Source organism: Podarcis gaigeae, assembly GCF_964106915.1.
Source record: "Podarcis gaigeae genome assembly, chromosome: 1".
NCBI lineage: Eukaryota > Metazoa > Chordata > Lepidosauria > Squamata > Lacertidae > Podarcis > Podarcis gaigeae.
The window spans coordinates 56,890,165-56,908,298 of NC_139678.1; the positions used below are offsets into that span (position 1 = coordinate 56,890,165).

The 18,134-nt window shown below is 43.5% G+C and overlaps 1 protein-coding gene across 2 annotated transcripts in view; it reads left to right on the top strand.

Moving 5' to 3' along the window:
* Positions 1–18,134, top strand: part of PAMR1 (peptidase domain containing associated with muscle regeneration 1) — a 44,507-nt gene that overhangs the window by 16,288 nt on the left and 10,085 nt on the right. For both annotated transcript variants that reach the window (XM_083750258.1, XM_083750259.1), the window contains exons 4-6: positions 1,978–2,092; positions 3,198–3,415; positions 6,207–6,314. In XM_083750258.1, coding sequence (XP_083606384.1) covers positions 1,978–2,092; positions 3,198–3,415; positions 6,207–6,314 — 441 coding nt within the window. The remainder of the gene's footprint in view (positions 1–1,977; positions 2,093–3,197; positions 3,416–6,206; positions 6,315–18,134) is intronic.

The window sequence follows — 18,134 nt, forward strand, 5'->3', positions numbered from 1 at the left end:
TCCCTTTGAGTGGAAATGGTGGAGCTGGCTGCTCAATCGTTTGTTGAGAGAGAGGTGGCAGGGCATTACATAAACCTCTCCTGAGAGAGCTTGAGATGGCGGAGGGAAATGGAAGATCCACATCTCACCACAGCTATGCTTCATGCAAAAGTTTGTGGCAAATATGAGCCTGTTTCTTTGGGGGCACTCTTTGAATGGCTCTCTCTTTAGCCTCTGGACCACCTGCTTTGTTGGCCAGTCCTATTTCCTTGGCAGGAATTTCTGCAAGTTCAGACCATAATGTTCTCCCGAGAAAGGTGCACTCAGTATTCCCGGCACGCCAACATCTCTTTGCACCAGTTCTTTCTCGTCAAAAGGCAAGAGCAACAAAGGCAACTCAAAAGCCCCCTTGTAACGAAAGGGGAATGTTCTCTGAGGTGATTCAAGGACCTTGTCAATCCTTCTGAAGAAGGTTTCCTGCAGCTTTGTTTCAGGTTGTTTTGAGGTAGGAGCCAGCAACAGGGCAAGGTTTCCTCTCTCCACTGTGGGAAGCTGCATTATCATGTACGTTGCGGCAGATCCTGGCATATCCCAATAGCATCTTAATGACAGCCATGGGGGCAAAGTAATTAATTCTCCAGGCTTTCACATCAGGAACCAACAAGCCCTGGTGTGGAACGAAACACTTATGATGAACCCTTCCGAGCTTGTTTTCCGTTTCATCAGAGTGCACTTAATTGAGGGTAATTGAGGGTAAACTGACAAAAGGAGATTTTTTTCTTTTATTAGAACGGGCAAGTCTTAACACTGTAGAGTCTTGCAGGAAAGAGGAAATATCATGCTATGGCACATGGCATGTTGCTGGATGTGACAAAGCTGGACCATTCATGGGCTGAGCTTTTTCAGGCCACTGCTCATCTCCCGCACACATGGGAAATATAGTGAGCCTGCCTACAACCCTAAAAACTGTGGTTTGTTCAGATCTCCCTTGCAATATCTTCTCTGAACACATAGAACATGGGTAGGGAAACTAAGGCCCAGGGGCAGGATCCAGCCTAGTCGCCTTCTAAATCCAGCCCATGGATGGTCCGGGAATCAGCATGTTTTTACATGAGTAGAATGTGTCCTTTTTTAAAAAATGCATCTCTGGGTTATTTGTGGGGCATAGGAATTCGTTCATCCACCCCCAAAAAATATAGTCCTGTCCCCCATAAGGTCTGAGGGACAGTGGACCGGCCCCCTTGCTCAAAACGTTTGCTGACATAGAGGGTATGGAAATGGGGCGACTGAACAAACCCTCTCCTTCTGTTCATCCAGGGAACACACAGATGAGAAGTTCTGAACAAATCTAATGTGTACTGATAGTTTACCTGAGTCTGAACCTATGGGGATACAGTTGTGAGATTGTCTTGCCACACATCAGTCCTAATACTTGGGTGCATGCCAAATGTTTCTCCAGCAGCAACATGGAAGATGTTGTAGAGGCTAGTAATATGACTTTGATACCTGATACCTAGACATAAAGTCAAAATGGCAATGAATCCCACTATTTACCAATGAGGACAATCTGCCCAGGAAGCTGAAATAACCAGGAGCTGTGGAAGAGCACAACTGTATTCTATTACCAACCAGTGCTAAAATAATAGATTTAAATTCTAGCTTGGGCAATCGTTTTTGATTTCCCAGTGTAGTTTCTTATAAGTTAGGAGGTGGTGCAGACACCGCTTCTGACCCATCACATTGAGCAGAAGGCTCACCATCTATATATTGTGGCTGTCCAGGTGGACATAGGAAGCTGCTTTTAACTCAGTCAGCTCAACAAGCTGTAGTTTCAGATCTTGGTTTGAACACACCTCAGTCTCACAGATTAGGACATATGAGCATATGAAGCTGCCTTATCTTGAGTTGCACCACTGGTCCATTTAGCTCTGAGCTATTTCTGAGTCTGTGTTCCCTCACAGAGCCTAATATAAACCTTCTTCTTTCCCTGCCCTTCAGGATGTGGTCAGGTTCTGCAGGCTTCCAAGGGTCAGATCTTGTTGGAGAGTTATCCACTGAATGCCCGCTGTGAGTGGACTATTCATGCTAAACCTGGTTTTGTTGTTGAGTTAAGGTAGGTGGGAGATGCATTTCAGCCTACAGATCCTTCTTTTCAAGTTTATGTACATATTTAAGGCGTGTTCAGCCATCAGGCTAGTATTTCAACCCTGGAACCTAGAGGGATTTCCAGTGGAGTTTTTCTGCTCCCCCAAACATTAACATTAATCATAATTAATGGACTAAAAATGGCTGTATTCAGTGCTATTTTTCTAGAAAAGTAGGTGTTGGAATGCTTCCCTCATTCTTTTAGAATGGCAATGGTGACTACCTGAGAGGTGCCGGAACTGAATTCCAGCTAGTTCCGGCTGGATAAATAAAACCCTGGCTGTATTTCTTTTTCTGTGTCAGAAATGATGCAGTGAGCATGCTGTTTGCATATGGTGTTATCTCCTCTTTAAGGAGATAAGTGATTCCCTGTGTCTGGCCCCAAGAAAACTTACCTGTGAAGAAGCAAAGAGGGAGGCAGCAACTGTGCGTCCTCTCAGAATCCTTTCCCCACTGAGGAATAGACTGGGGATTCAAGTCTCCACATCTCCAGCAGGAATGTGATGCTATATCACTTGTGTGGGATGCATGAGGTCAGGGTCAGGTTGCATGGAAGATTGTGTCCACCTTGATCCTGCTGTTATGCGTCCCACCAGGAGCACTGGAGTTTATGAGCATTCCTGATTGAATCCTCAAAGCATCACAATTTATCTTGACCTTTAAAGGGTCCCACACAGGGGCATGGGGCAGAGTAAGTGGGAAACCTTACTGCAGCAGTGCAGGGGTTTTCAACTGTAGTGGTGTGGTTGATGGGGTGCAGCCACCCTCCCAACACTGGCATTGCTTGGATGGGGATAGGACAGGGCAGTGGCATAGCGTTGGGGCCACAGGATTGGTTACAAACTCAGCCCACCCAGAGGAGTGTCTGCTTACTTGCCTAAGTCATGTGGGAAGCCTTTGCCAGTAGCAAAGGCTATCTATGAAGGCTATCTTGTGAAACTGAAGGTGTAAAGGAAGCGCTTTGGTGGGAGGCTTGTTTCTCTCATTTAGGAGCACAGAAGTAATTTAGAAATACAGACAAATTTTGGCATCTGAATTTGTAAAAAAAAAACTCCACTCCTTTTGTGTCCAAGGTTTGCTATGCTGAGTCTGGAGTTTGACTACATGTGCCAGTATGATTATGTGGAGATCCGAGATGGGGACAGCATTGATAGCAGGATAATTAAGCGTTTCTGTGGGAATGACAGGCCTCTCCCAATCCGAAGCACAGGGCCTTCTCTCCATGTTCTCTTCCATTCAGATGGTTCCAAGAACTTTGATGGGTTTCATGCCGTCTTTGAAGAAATTACAGGTAAGTAGGATGAAAAAGTATAAAATGCATGCCCAACAGCTACCTGGGTGAAAAGAAAAGTCTTGAGTTATTGAAGTAATCGTGTGACTATATCCCTTGCAGTGGTTTAGCCACATGATTTAGAAGGGAAAAAATCCAACGAGTGTGAAATATGGTCCTGTTTCATTCTACTCGCAAGATTGCCCCTTGCTGTTCATGTGACTAATTTAGGGCTCATCCACGGTTACCTTTTGCCCTGTGCTTTCTAGGCACAGGTCTGTGCTTTTTATTTTGCCCTGCTGCTTTCCCTAGGAAAACCCAATATTTACTGTTGAATCGGAGTAAATGGCAATTCGGAGCAAAAGAAAAAGCATGCAGACATGGACCTGGAAAGCCCAGACCTGTGTCTAGAAATGTGGAGCAAAAGTAAGTGTGGATAAGCCCTTTCTGAATCCTTAGCTCTCCATATGTATGTAGCTGTAGAATCCTTTGAAAATTGATCTCAGGAGTTAGAACCTTACTGCTATGGGGCCATAAAACAGTGAATTAACAAAGGGGGGATTAGATTATTCTGATTGCCTCTGAGATTTCTCCCCTCTATATATGGTGCATAAAGCTATGCCAGGCTGTTCCAAGTCCCTGTCCTCTTTTTTTCCCCTTCCAGCTCTAAGGTTTGTGGGTCTGCTTGCCTGACCATTTCATTTCATGGAGGGGAAGGGTAGGTTGGAGGGAAATTGAGCCTGAGGAATAGCTACTTGTCAAAGGGCGTGTCCAGGCTTTGTGCAAGGGATTCAAGCACGTGCCGGAAATTTAGGTTGGCAGCATTACAGTGGAACAAAGTGCTCTGTTGCCTTGGCAGAAGAAATCCACTTAAAAATAACAGACTTTCTGCAGTTAGGAAAGTGATGGGGAAATGCACTTTAAGGTATGGATGATTAATGGGGAGACACCAAAATATCCCACAAGCAAATAGGATAACTACCTCATAAACCAATCAAAAAGGATGCTCAATAAGGACCAGACATAGTCTAGCTTCCATATAAGCATTATGTGAGCAAATCAGGATGAATGTTCAATAAACAGGTCATCTTGAAGAGCCCAGAGACTAAGTTCTTGGTAAGGATCATAGAACTGTAGAGTTGGAATGTTGCATATGGCTTTCACCATGGGCTTCTACCTTCCCAAGTCTGACTCTCAGTCCACTGGGGGTTATCACTTCAGACTGGACACCTTACTTACTGGTTGATCTTCTGTATCATGATTTCTCTTTTCGTTATTGCATGAAGTGCAAAGAGTACCATCACAGGAGTTGCTATAAGTAGCACTGTGTTAATTAAGCAGCCTATTAAAAAAAAGGAAAAAGGAAAAACAAGAGTCGGCTCTGTGAAATTGAACTTGGTGTGGGGTATGTTGCAGCAAGGCCTCCCACACTCATGGGACTAACGTATTCCATACGGGGCAGAATGAATGGATCTTGTTTCCTCCGCTCAGCGGGAGCCTTTTAGTATTCTGCTGCTGCCATCTACTTTTCTTTCCGCCCCATTTTTAGCAGCAATTATTTAGAGATTGGGTGGTTGCTACAGTGGTAATCTATGCAGAGTGGGATATGGAGGGCTTACAGTTTTTAGAAGGAAGCTTTATTGTGTGCCTTATTGTGAGTCTGTCCTGGCCTAATGTGCAGCTGAAATGAAAAGCTTTTAAAACGCTCTCTTTTGCAAGGCCGCTGACACTGTTTATGGGAAAGAATGTGATTTGCATGGGGAGTGAAGAGGCTTGGGGGGGGGGACTGTGGGATGGAGACCTCTGGCAGCACAAATTTAACAAGATATAGCAGTGTGAAATCCTTCTCTGGACAAAAACCTCAAGGGGTAGCCGAGATCAGTGTAACAAGATGAACAGAGTTTCCTTGGCTGTCCTCCTGTTTATTGCTAAGAACAGGTTGTAGCACTTAAAGACTGTGCAGTGGCCCAGAAGGGATCAGGTGATATCCTTGGCTAGGACCACAATCCTAAGCATTCTTACCAGGAGTCCCATTGAAGTGAATGGAGCTAACATATGAGGGTTCATGTTTAGGATCAGGCTGCCTGAGGGTCTTTGCAACTAAGGAAAATAAAAAGGGGTGGTTTTATTAATCATTGTAGAAACTATAAAGTATGCTGTTATATAGTTTCATTTGGGGAGATTTGTTTTTCAACTTTTGGCACTTCTGTTGCTGGGAACTGCCTGCTTACATCAGCTTCATTAAACCCCTGCTCAGATCTCTCGCTGCCCATGTAGATCTCTTCACTGACATTTCATAATCCTTTGGTCTCTGCAGGGTCTTCTGCTGTAATTGCAACTCTGTGGGTTGTACAGTTTTCCTTTTCCATGGCTTCTTTCCTGCCCATTTATTTCTAGGCTTCTGAAATCATAATGGGTCAAGTCTTGGCTGTGTCCTAATTTCCTTGGGGTCCAGGTGGCAAAGGAAGTTCAGGTGATCTATATGAAAACCACAGGGGTGTCTATTGCGCTTTTTTAGTTCCAGGTTTAGATAATTTGCGAAGATAAGGCCACTCTGCCTATGCCCTGTCTTTGAGAAAAATATTGTTCACCATGAAGAATAAGGCTTAGTCAGGTCAGAAGTTCTGGTAAATGGAAGAACTTTTAAAATGATTTTCTTCACAGCACAGGTCTATATTACCACTTAAAAACAGGAACATTCACTGAAAATACGTTCTCTTACAAAAGTTTTTCACACCGGGATGGCTGTGCATATAAGAGATGAAAGAGGTGAAGGAAGCTGTTTTATGGTCCTCCTTATACTTTTTTCCAGCTTGTTCTTCCTCTCCATGCCTGAATGACGGAACCTGCATCCTAGATAAAATTGGTGGCTACAAATGTGCTTGCCTTGCTGGCTATACTGGGAACCGCTGTGAAAGCTGTGAGTACATACATCCCTATGCCTGTGAATGTGAATGTACGTGAGCTTGATTTGAATTATTGTGTTTTCACTTAATGCTTAGCATTGCTATACAGAATATTTTGTTTGTTTGTTTAAAATTTATATCCTGCTCTTCTTCCCAAAGGAACACAGGCCAGCAGGCTGATGAAGTCTGATAACTGGCACACAATGGCTAATAATGATAATAACAATAACAAGAATAATACTTTGGAAGGTGCTGAAGAAAGAATAGCCTGGTCCACACATAAAACTAAGCCATGGTTTACTTAGCAAACCTCAATTTAAGCATGAGTTGTCCCACAGATGGCTTGCTTCTCCAAAGTTTGCCTTGTTTTCTAACTGCCCTTGCCTTGTACCTTTGTACTGTGGCGAACAATTGAGATGGGGTTGCCCAACAAACCATGCTTAAGCAAGAGTGCTTGATTAAAACAAACCAAAGTTTGCAAACTGCTGGGCAGGGTTCATACATAATGCTAAGTTGGGGTGGGGAAGCTTTTCTACCTGGTAGGCCAGTTCCCCACACCCCCGCCACCTGCAGGCCAATTTGTCAGGCGACTGGGACCATCATTTTGTGCTCTTATCTGCTTTTCTGCTTTTAGATGTGACTGTCATTGTCCAGCCATTTTGTGAATGGGACCTATGACACCTTCTCAAAATTCCAGTTGTGCCAACAGGCCGAAAAGGTTGAAACCCTTGAAACAGGGTATAGCTATGTATTATTTTAAATAATACCATTCTCTATAAAGGAGTGCATTTTTAATGAAGAACATGAATACCTCATGACTTATACAAAAGAACATGGGGGGGGAGGGTAATATATTGATCATCCTGTTCTATAAGATGCTAAAAGACTTGAGGTGTGCCCCCCAGCTATCTAAATTCTAAAGATCTTAGAACAGGGGTCAGCAAACTTTTTCAGCAGGGGGCCGGTCCACTGTCCCTCAGACCTTGTGGGGGGCCAGACTACATTTTTTTTGAGGGGGAGAATGAACAAATTCCTATGCCCCACAGATAACCCAGAGATGCATTTTAAATAAAAACACACTTTCTACTCATGTAAAAACACCAGGCAGGCCCCACAAATAACCAAGAGATACATTTTAAATAAAAGGACACATTCTACTCATGTAAAAACACGCTGATTCTCAGACTGTCCGCGGGCTGGATTTAGAAGGCGATTGGGCCGGATCCGGCCCCCGGGCTTTACTTTGCCTACCCATGTCTTAGAATTATAGCAGTTTTTGTTAAAATTCACTCCTGGCACACATTTTTAAAATTTCCTTCGGTATTACCAAACAAAGCCTGAACATTTTTTTCCTGGGTAGTACATGGGTAAACAGTCCCAACTTTATTTTGATACATAGAGGAGAATCATGAACCTAAAATTATTTCTGTCTGCCTTAATGCTTTCAAAACTAAGCCAGCAACATTTTTATTCCATGTCTTTGAAAGAAGAGGATATACTGTAGCTTTTCTCTAGGCAGACCCTGCTGATATGAGAGACTGTTTCCTCACAGACAAAAAGAAGTGCTTTTGGAATGAGAAAATTGAGGGCAGAATCTTATATACTGACGATCCATTGGCTGAGGGGCTATAGGGTTTGCATGAAGCTCACTGTGCTAGCTGAACTGCTGTCCTGGCAGACATGCTGACAGAATGGCCCAGGATATGCTGGCGGAATCCTCTGCCAGTTAGAGGACTGAAATAGGGCACGGACATGAGGAGGACAGAGGCAACACAGAGGAGGTCATACATATGTTGGATATTATATGCCTTCAGTCAAGTATTACACACCCTATTGATGGCACAACATTACACCAGCCCCATATTTGACCCAGGAATTTCCCCACCTACGAACTTCAGCTGGGGTGAAGGGCAGTAGGACAATGACTGCAAGGGAAGCCTTCTGGGATGCTGTCCCTTCAAGCAAAGTGGTTGAGTTGCAGTAGGTGGATTGGGTCCTGCTTCATAGGTATTTGCATTACCTCAGCAGATAGGGCTTCAGAATGCATAGGACACCTTTACAATATCACCCTAAATGGAAGAGTTCTCCTAGAGATCATACAACTGAAATGGCTTTACTTTGAATTGTTAATTTTCCAGTGCTATCATCCTGGTTGTGGATTTGAGGAATCAGGGAATTGTCTATCTTCCCACCACTTTTAGGTGTTATCTCCATCCTCTTGTAATGCATATGCAATATTGGTTCACCCAGTGCTTTTTCTTAAAAAATGTTTAGGGGTACTCTCATTTTGACTCAAGTAAACCCCCATGTTATAGTTCAAATCGGGGAAATAAATACAGCAAATGGACAAAAGTACAAAGAACATGCATTACTCATATTGCAATACTACCCCTCAATGAGGCCAAACTTTCATAAGTAAAACACCACACATTCCACACTGCTTCACACATTAAACACTCACTTCCGTCTGAGACTCAGGAAACACCGTGACAGGAACTGAGGGTGCCATCAGCGGTAGTGACAGAACTGATGATTCACCGTGCTAGAGAAGAAGCTAAACATTTTTAAAAATAATTTCTTCTCCTCTTAGATTCACAAAATGTTTAGGGGTATGCGTACCCCTCCAGAAAAAAGCACTGGTTTCCCCTGATTTTTCTCTGTGCTTACTAAACTTCTGTCAAATTAAATTGCATGAATAGTTAGCGTTAGGGACGGATCTCAATGAATTCTCCCCACCCCCTTATTCAAGTGATGCACAGTCCTTTATTAATAGAGCAAATTGGATGGGCTAATTTTCATCCTAATTAGCCCACCAGCCTCAATCCCTAGATGTAAAAGAAAACTATTAGAAGCTGCAGCTAGATCTCGTCTGTCTCCATTATCATTACATTATCATACAAAGCCAGGCAATGGGCTTTGTAATTTATAACTAAAGTGCACTAAACTGGTGCTTAAAGGGCTGCAACAAGATGGAAAGTTGCTGGCACAGTTGGCTAGTGCAACCGTATGTGGATTGAGCAGCTGCAAATTCAAAACAGTTCTAAGTATAAATTGGAAGAAGTGGTAAGGGGACTGGTGAAGGGGAGCATCAGGTGGATGAGGTCCAAATTCTTTGCAGTGGGGAAGGAGCTGCAAATGCACATTAAATGTGTGTGTGGACAAGGCCTGTGTTGTTCTGCTCTTTGCTTGAACCCCTGCTGGACAGCCTGAGGAAGGATAAGAGTAGAGTACAGGACTGTTTGCCAAACTGACCATTAGGACCCCTCCACCCACAGATATATCAGCTGCACTGTGACTATTAACACGAACCCACCTGCCAGGCTCTCAAGCAAAAGTTGACTCCAGATCTAAGTTAGTCCCATTGATTTTGGTGTGTTTAAGTATGACAACGTGTGCATTCACACGGTAGTTTATTCCATTTTCCTGTTTTCCTAACTCTTAATTGTCTTTTAGATTTCACTTGACATAAAAGCCGCTTCTGGAAATATAGTGGAGGTTTAGCTTTCATTTCAAAGTTATTTACGAATGGATATTTTTTTTCTGGAAGCAAATAACACGGAAATGAGAGCTACATTTCCACTATATTCTGGTATATTTCCGGAAGTGCCTTTTTCTAACATTGGAAAAGTAGCTGTGTGTATGCAGCCGAAGTCTGAATCCAACCCAAATTATTTTTGTAGCAATTTAACAAACTCCACCCACAGTCGGATTGGACACTTAGGCTATAAGTAGCCAAAGTTTTGGAAAACTTTAGCATAAATGCTCTCTTCCCCCACCCCACCCCAGTGCTTTATTAACCCCTGTTATGTATATGTGGAATACAGTCCTATCCTTGCTCAGCCTCTCTTTGACCAGGCTAGAAATGGTTTTTCCCCCTCCCCTCCCCTCCCCCCTTTCAAGTTGTGTACTGTGTTCCTCTCAGGGGGTGCAGAGCATTCTGGCTCAGTGGGCCTCCCAGGGAATTGCTGGCCTTCTAAGCGAGGGACTCTGACCCCTTTTTGCTCTGAGACTTCCTGTCACCTTTGTCTGAAACAAAGCCCAGCAAGCTCAAGTCCTTGAGTAAATGCTGGGATCTTGTATTGAATGGGGAATTCATTGCTTAGATCCAACTTCCATTTCTTTATGGCTTCCCAGTCTCCCTTGCCAGCCGTTTGACACTTCTCCCGCATCCTAATGAAGGGTGCTCCATTGAGCTAAACTGTGGCATACTGTGCTATCACTAGCAGCTCCTCGATCGTTCCAGCATCACCCCCTTTTTTCCAGGATAGGCCTGTGAAAGTGCTCTCTTGGTCCTTCTCCTGTGCTTGACTCTTGCCCACTGCCATTGCTCAGCCACACACAAGGTTTTCAGAAAGACGGTTCTTCAGGGCTTCCTTGTCTTTGCCGACTGACTCATGTGTTTAAAAGGGACACCCTCTCAGCCTCTGGCAGCAGGAGAAGTAGAAACAGCTGCTCTCTGTAGGGTATTGAACATGGTTGTTGTTTTTGGTTTGTTTGTTTTAAAGAGAGAAATTAATCTTTACAGCCAGTATTGTGAGACTACTGCTATGATGTTGCTGCACTGATAAAGGGGAGATGTTCATGTGATTACCTGAAATGACTGAGTGCCAATATTCAACATTCCTTCCTAATATTGGACAGAGGAAAATCTTTTTGTTTGTTTGTTTTAAAAAATGAATAAGGCTGAAATCCTATACACACTTGGGAACAAGCCCTATTGAAAGCAATGGGGTTTACTTCTGAAAAGACGTATATAGGATTAGACTGCAAGACTTACCTGAATGTAAACCTCAATGGGACTCACCTGAGCAGAAATGTGGTGCTGTGGGTTAAACCACAGAGCCTAGGACTTCCCGATAAGAAGGTCGGCGGTTCGAATCCCCGTGACGGGGTGAGCTCCCATTGCTCAGTCCCTGCTCCTGCCAACCTAGCAGTTCAAAGGTACGTCAAAGTGCAAGTAGATACCATATTTTTCACTCTATAACACGCACCAGACCATAACACGCACGTAGTTTTTAGAGGAGGAAAACAAGAAAAAAAATATTCTAAATGAAACAGTGGATGTATGATTTTTGTGGTTCATGCTGTGGCCACAGACATGTGATCTGACAGTGAGTTTGGAGCAGCCCAATGCAAAGATCCTGAGGATCCATGTGGATCCATGCTTTGTAACCACGTTTTTGCACCACTGCGACCCCAGGCAACAGTGGGTGCGTGATTTTTTTGGTGCAAAATGTAGCCATGGACATGCTATGTGATCTGATGGTGAATTTGGGGTGACCCAGTGCAAAAATACCGAGGATCCATGTGGATCCGTGCTTTGTAACCACGTTTTAAGTGGGGAGGGAAGGAAAAGCACTCAAGGGACAAGGAGCACGCATGGGGTGTGTGGAGAAGGATGCTGCTAATAATGCTATTTAGCGAGCTGAGTGGGGAGGAGAGAGGGACAGAGAGCCTGCTTGCTTTAAAGGAGCCAACCGGACAGGAGCCGCTTACACTTGTGTAAGCGGCTCCTCTCCCCTCCCGCTTTGCTCCTTTAAAGAAGCAGGCTCTCTGTCCCTCTCTCCTCCCCACTCCGCGGCTCTTCTCCCGCTTTGCTGTTTCAAAGCGAGCCACGGAGGAGGGAAGGAAGGGGAACCATGGATCCTCTGCTCACAACTGCAGCAGATCCACCCCGCCACCCGTTGGCATTCGCTCCATAACACGCACAGACATTTCCCCTTACTTTCTAGGAGGAAAAAAGTGAGTGTTATGGTGCAAAAAAATACGGTAAATAGGTACTGCTCCGGCGGGAAGGTAAACAGTGTTTCCGTGCGCTGCTCTGGTCGCCAGAAGCGGCTTAGTCTGCTGGCCACATGACCTGGAAGCTGTACGCTGGCTCCCTCGGCCAATAAAGCGAGATGAGTGCCACAACCCCAGAGTCAGCCACGACTGGACCTAATGGTCAGGGATCCCTTTCCCTTTATCTACAAACAGGATTGAGAAGTAGGGAGCATTAAGTTGTGGCTGAGGGGTGCTTGCCCGGCTTTGGGAAGGAGGAAGGAGGACTCTAGGACCCTGTCAGAGCCCTCACACCTCCTTCCCAAAGCTGGACAAGCCTACTGGGGTCTGAGAAAGGGCCCTCTCTGGTTGCACCAAATCCTCCTCTGTAGTGACTCCTGTCTGAAACTCTGGAGACCCATTGTCAGTCATTGCTGACAATACTGAGCATAGGTGCCAGCTCCCTGGGGCCCTGGGTGCCCAAGCACCCACAAAATTCCCCTTGAAGGGGCCGGGCATCCACAAATTTTGGTGGCAGTGCCATGCACTACATGGCACCCATGACCCTGTGCATCCACAGTCATGGGGCCAAGCTGGCACTCCTGATACTGAGTTAGATTGGCCAGTGGTTTGACTTGACTCAGTACAGTATATGACAACTTCCTATGTCCTGACTGCTACCCTGAGACCAGTACCTCAAAGACCAAGCAACGTGTAATGGAGGTCCTACTTAATCCCTTTCCTTTTGAGCTTCTCATCCATGAGCTGAGAACAAGGATGCGTGGACTCTGAAAATGACAGCCAAGGTTGCTCCTGAAACCTTCAGAGTGAAATAAAATTTGATGACCTCTTGGCATTGCAAAATGCAGCATAAGGTATATTGCTTAATATATCACATTGCAATCTGGGAGATGAATTTGTTGAAAAGGAAAGCAGGGCAGAATTACTGAAACTGTGGCAAATCATGCAGGCTGATGGAAATGTCATTAGGCAAACTCTGTGTGTGTGTGTGTGAGTGAGTGCATGTGTGTGTGTGTGTGTGTGTGCGCGCGCGCGCACGTGTGTGTGTGTTGGCGGTCAGGAAGGTTAGGCTCCAATTCTGTATTTTGAATTGCAGAACAATGCAGAGGGGAAAATTCAGCTTTCACAGCTCTGCTACTGACTCACCATGTCACCTTGAATTAAGGCATATGGTGCCTTCCCTCCACATATTTGCATTATTTCTATTGTTGCTGTGATTCTTAATGAACTTCAGCTGTTGGCTTAAATATTATTGGTAGGAAAAGGTACATACTTGTAGCAATTCTGTTGATGCCCCAACCAAGGAACTGGATCTGGCCGTGGTTATTCAGGTTATGTCCTGATTAGATTGTTGTAAGGGGCTCATGTCTTCAGAAGTGTCTGTTGCTTCCAGACAAAGCAGCCAAACTGCGATCTGTCTAGTATGGGGTGTTTCAGTAATGTCACCTCAGGGTTATTTCAGCTAGGGATGTTGCTCCCCTCTCCTAATCACTCCCCCCACCCTAAATCCTTTATACTAATGACAAATGCATTCTGGAAATGTGGATCGTTGTACAACCAAAATGACACCACCTGTGCATCTCAGAAGGTTGATTTGATTTTATACTTGTATTCTGCTTTCCCAACAGCAGATGTTGAGCTCAAAGCAGCTTACAATAACCACAAGAGCTTTAAAACGCACACACATTGCAGTCACTTATAATATCAAACACAATAGCATTTGAAGCAAACAACAACTTCATCAAAACAATGAATACAATTCAATAAAGTCATAATAACTCATAGCATTGCCAGGATACTTCCTAATCACATGCAACCTTACTCCATAACAACAAAATATTGATTAGCTGTGATTGGGAGTGATTGGCAGGCTTGCGGAAAGCCTGATATTTGTAGATGTACCAAAACAATTTGGGGGGGTAGTGAAGGCACCCCCCTCCCCAACAAAAAAAAACCACAGTCCAGTAATGTCTCAGCCAAGCTATCCTGAGCTAAGTGGGAAAAGGGCAGGATACAGATTTGGTTTATTGTTATTTTATTATTATTTAAAGAAAATACCATCCTTTATTCAGCCCCACAATCTTCCTTTTAAGCAGCTATTTATTGTGGTGTTCCCTATGTGCTTACCAAGAGATACCTTCTGGAACCTGTTCACAATATTAATGATAGAAGCATAGAGCGAGAAGGTGAAGTTTGATGGGGACGTTTCTAGTTTTCATTCAGCCCAGTCTTATATGCAAACCAGTTCAGTTCTATAATTAAATGGGTTAACCAAATAACCGGAAAGGTTGTATCCAAAGACACAGATTTCTAAGGGATTCGAACAATGCTGATAAAGATCAAGTGGCTAGTTGTAAGCAACAGCCTCCAAATTGCCTCCGGATGAATACACCCCAGTGGCTGACCCAAGCATACTTTCACATGGTTACTGTCTCATTCACAGACGCATGGAACTGGAAGACATTGGGGGGGGGGGGTCCACTTCGCTGGAAGGGCATGAAAAGATTTTCATTGCTGCTGGGATTACATCATTGCTTTATTCTGGTGATTCCTGGCTGTCGGGATAACTGCAGAAAAGGATGTTTTGCTCAAACCAGAACTCTAAATCCATGGATGAAAATATACTGTGAGGCTCGGTGATCACTACAAGATTCCCTTCCATGTTATGTACGAGGCATGAGTGAGGAATACTGTCCAAGTGTGCGTGAAGACAGACATTCAAAAGTGTGGTGGAAGTGCCTCGAACACACATTTGCCACATGTGGAAGCATTTGTTTTCTAGGCAGCCTTGCCCTATGCTTGTTCTAGAGCAGGCATAGGCAAACTCAGCCCTCCAGATGTTTTGGGACTACAACTCCCATGATCCCTAGCTAACAAGACCAGTGTTCAGGGATGATGGGAATTGTAGTCCCAAAACATCTGGAGGGCCAAGTTTGCCTATGCCTGTTCTAGAGAGACAGACTATCGCAAAATTTCCTGTGATTGGAAATTCCTACCTGGGTGTACAGTATTTATCCTTTGCTGCAGTCACAGAGTGATCAGATCAACTTTCTCTAGAATCAATTCTATGTTTTAAAAGATCATATTAATACCTTGAAAATATCAGGTGGATTTAGAGCAGAGTGCCCGGTTCTGTCAGACTGGGTCGCCACAAGGGGGCGCCACAGAGCGTCACAGCTATGACATAGTGAATTGAGTAGAATGGGAGGCAAGAGGCGGGGTTGCAAAATTTTGGCCTTGCACAGTGCACCACTGAAATTTGAAAGACCAAGGTCTGCCCCTAAAAACATGAAAGCAATTTTATTTGGGACAGACAGATCACTCTCTGTTTTTAATGCAAGTCACTTTTCCATGCGTTCACCCATTCTGTACATTCTATACCATTTCTGTTTTCTCTGTGAATATTTATAAGAAAAAAACTTGCATTAGAATTCATATACAAGTGCATGGTTTTAAACACACTTTCTCTCAAAATACACATTTGAAATTGTCTTATGAGGAAATTTTTGAGCCGAGAGCAGTGCTACAACATTTGGAGAAGTGTAAAATCCCACAGATCGCTACATTCCAATCCGCATTCCAATCTGATAGGCTTAGTTCAGGTCAATTCACACTGGACTTCACAAAAATCAGATTCTTTATAGTCTCTTGTGGGCCATATTTCAGTGGTATAGGTGGCAAATGTCAATACCTGTGGTCATACTGAAGACAAATAATTATTATCTAGCTATGGGATATATTATGGATGAGATGTGGGTGGATGAGATTAACCTATGTATTATTTAGCAATGAATAATGGAGGGGAAAGAGACCAGAAAAAGAAAAGTAGGCTTTATTTATGCAGAGAAGTAATGGAACATGGGTAAAGAACAGTCAGGATTTAGAAAGGATTAATAGGGGAATGTTCAGCAGAAGAAGAAAGTGGTTTAAAATAGGTAATCTAATTTTTCTGTAACAAATTGAGTATATAAGCTATTTCTAAATGGCAAATAATTCAAAGTTGAGGAATGTTGCCCATAAGTAATTGAGGAAGAAAGGAATGAAATTATTCTCTTGGTTATTAATAACGCAGAATACTTAACTTAAAAATTCAGATACTCTGTCTTCATTTATTCTAGACTGTCTTTGAGTTCTAGAAATACCCACAGAACATAAATATAACATAGAACATTAAATATACTTCATTGTAAGAAAAAGAAATCAATGAATATCTGTAGGAAAAAAGGCAAGGATGGTATTAAATCTTATCACACACTCGTTGACTTGTACAGTTTTGAGACCCCCACATTTTCTGCCTTGGCACTCCTCCATCAATCAGGAAGAGGGCTGTATGGACTGACCAAAACAACTCTTTTGGCCCAGTCCCTAACCCCTTGTGAGCACAAAATGTTCATGACATGGGGCCTGAGAGATACAGTTTGGTTCCACATGTCTTACCGTGTTCCCTGGGAAGAGGGTTGGGAATTGTTGAGGACAATAGGGGTCTCCTAACAACTCCCAGCACCCTTAACAAACTACAGCTCCCAGAATTCTTTGGGAGAAGTTATGACTGTTTAAAGTGTTATCATAGCACTTTAAATGTATGGCATGAATGTGGCCTGTGTAGGATCCACTGCCAATCAGAGAGGACCATGGAGGTCTAGATGGATAAACGGTCTAATAGCCTAGGAAAAGGCACCTTCCTTATGTTCCTATGCCATGTAGTGAAAATATAAAAATCGACATTGGCCAGAATGTTCTTCATTTACATTAATAATGCCTTCGTTTGTACTTAATGGTGGTTCTGTACGAAGCTGCTGCCTGAACTTCACCTAATTGGGTTTACTTTTGTTGCCTTTTCATTCTCCTGCAGCACTGAAAACTTGTCTTTTAATCTGTATTACACAGGAAACTTCCTACCTGTGCTGAATATTTAGAAATAATGAAGGACTCTGGTGAGGAAGGTCTTGTATAGTTAAATGTTCTGCAAAATTTAACTGACTGCACCAGTGACACATAGTATCACTTTTATTGCTTCCTGGGACTTATATGCTAGAAAGCATTAAAATAAGTCCCATTATTTTAATGTGGCAGTTAAGCATGCCCTCAATATTTTCCCTTTGGAATTAATGGGACCTAAATGTGCTTGGTAGTGGTTGGCTAGGACCATCCTTTTGGACAGAATTATTTCCATTCTTTTTTGAAAAAATGATTATACAGTTGTAACTTTTTTGTGGCATGGGATAAGATGTCAGCCATCCAGGTCACTCTTTCATTGTTGACAACCCAACACTTAGCGTTTGGTGGTGCTTCTAAAGGGATTTGAGTGTGACTTCTCCCATTTGGATCAGACCCCAGCAGAATATGGTCATTACAAGTGGAGATATGTACTGAATGTTCCACTATTCCATTCTCTCTCTGAAACCTCTTTCCAGCTAGAGTCACAGAGGCAGCTGCAAAGGTTAAATTGGCCTTGAAGGCGGGGGACACACTTAAAAGGCATTTTAAAAATATATCTTATAAAGGATTCTGTCCTTGGCTAAAACTCTATTGAATGCACAGTGGAATCTGAAGAGGGGGGAAATCAATCAGGTTCATGTACCCGACAGGCAACCATTCACACAATGAAAGAAAACTTTCCTATAAAACACACAAGGTAGCAGCACTCATTTCAAAACCAGCTTCAGAGCTTTTCTTGCACAAAGCAGGAATGAGACAGAAAAAGGATCAAGCTGCAGAGAAACTTCAGGAAACGCTCTAGAGAAGGAAGGGGTTACAAGACAGCATGTGTTGCCCCCATTTTACTGGGTGAAAAGGTCCTGAATGCGTTTGCTTTTTCATCAGGCAGAATGACAAGGCAGCCAATACGAACCTGAAAACTCTGATGGTAGCAAAGTCATAAAGCATACAGGGCTAGTCCAGGAACTTCTGGCATGTGATGGCCTTTACGGCTGTTGCTAATAAACATATGAAATGGCTGGCATTTGCTGCCCTTTGATGGTGACCCACCAACTGGGGCAGGTACCTTGTTCCTCTTCACTGGAGCAGTGGCCCTATGTAGCATTGTTACAAGT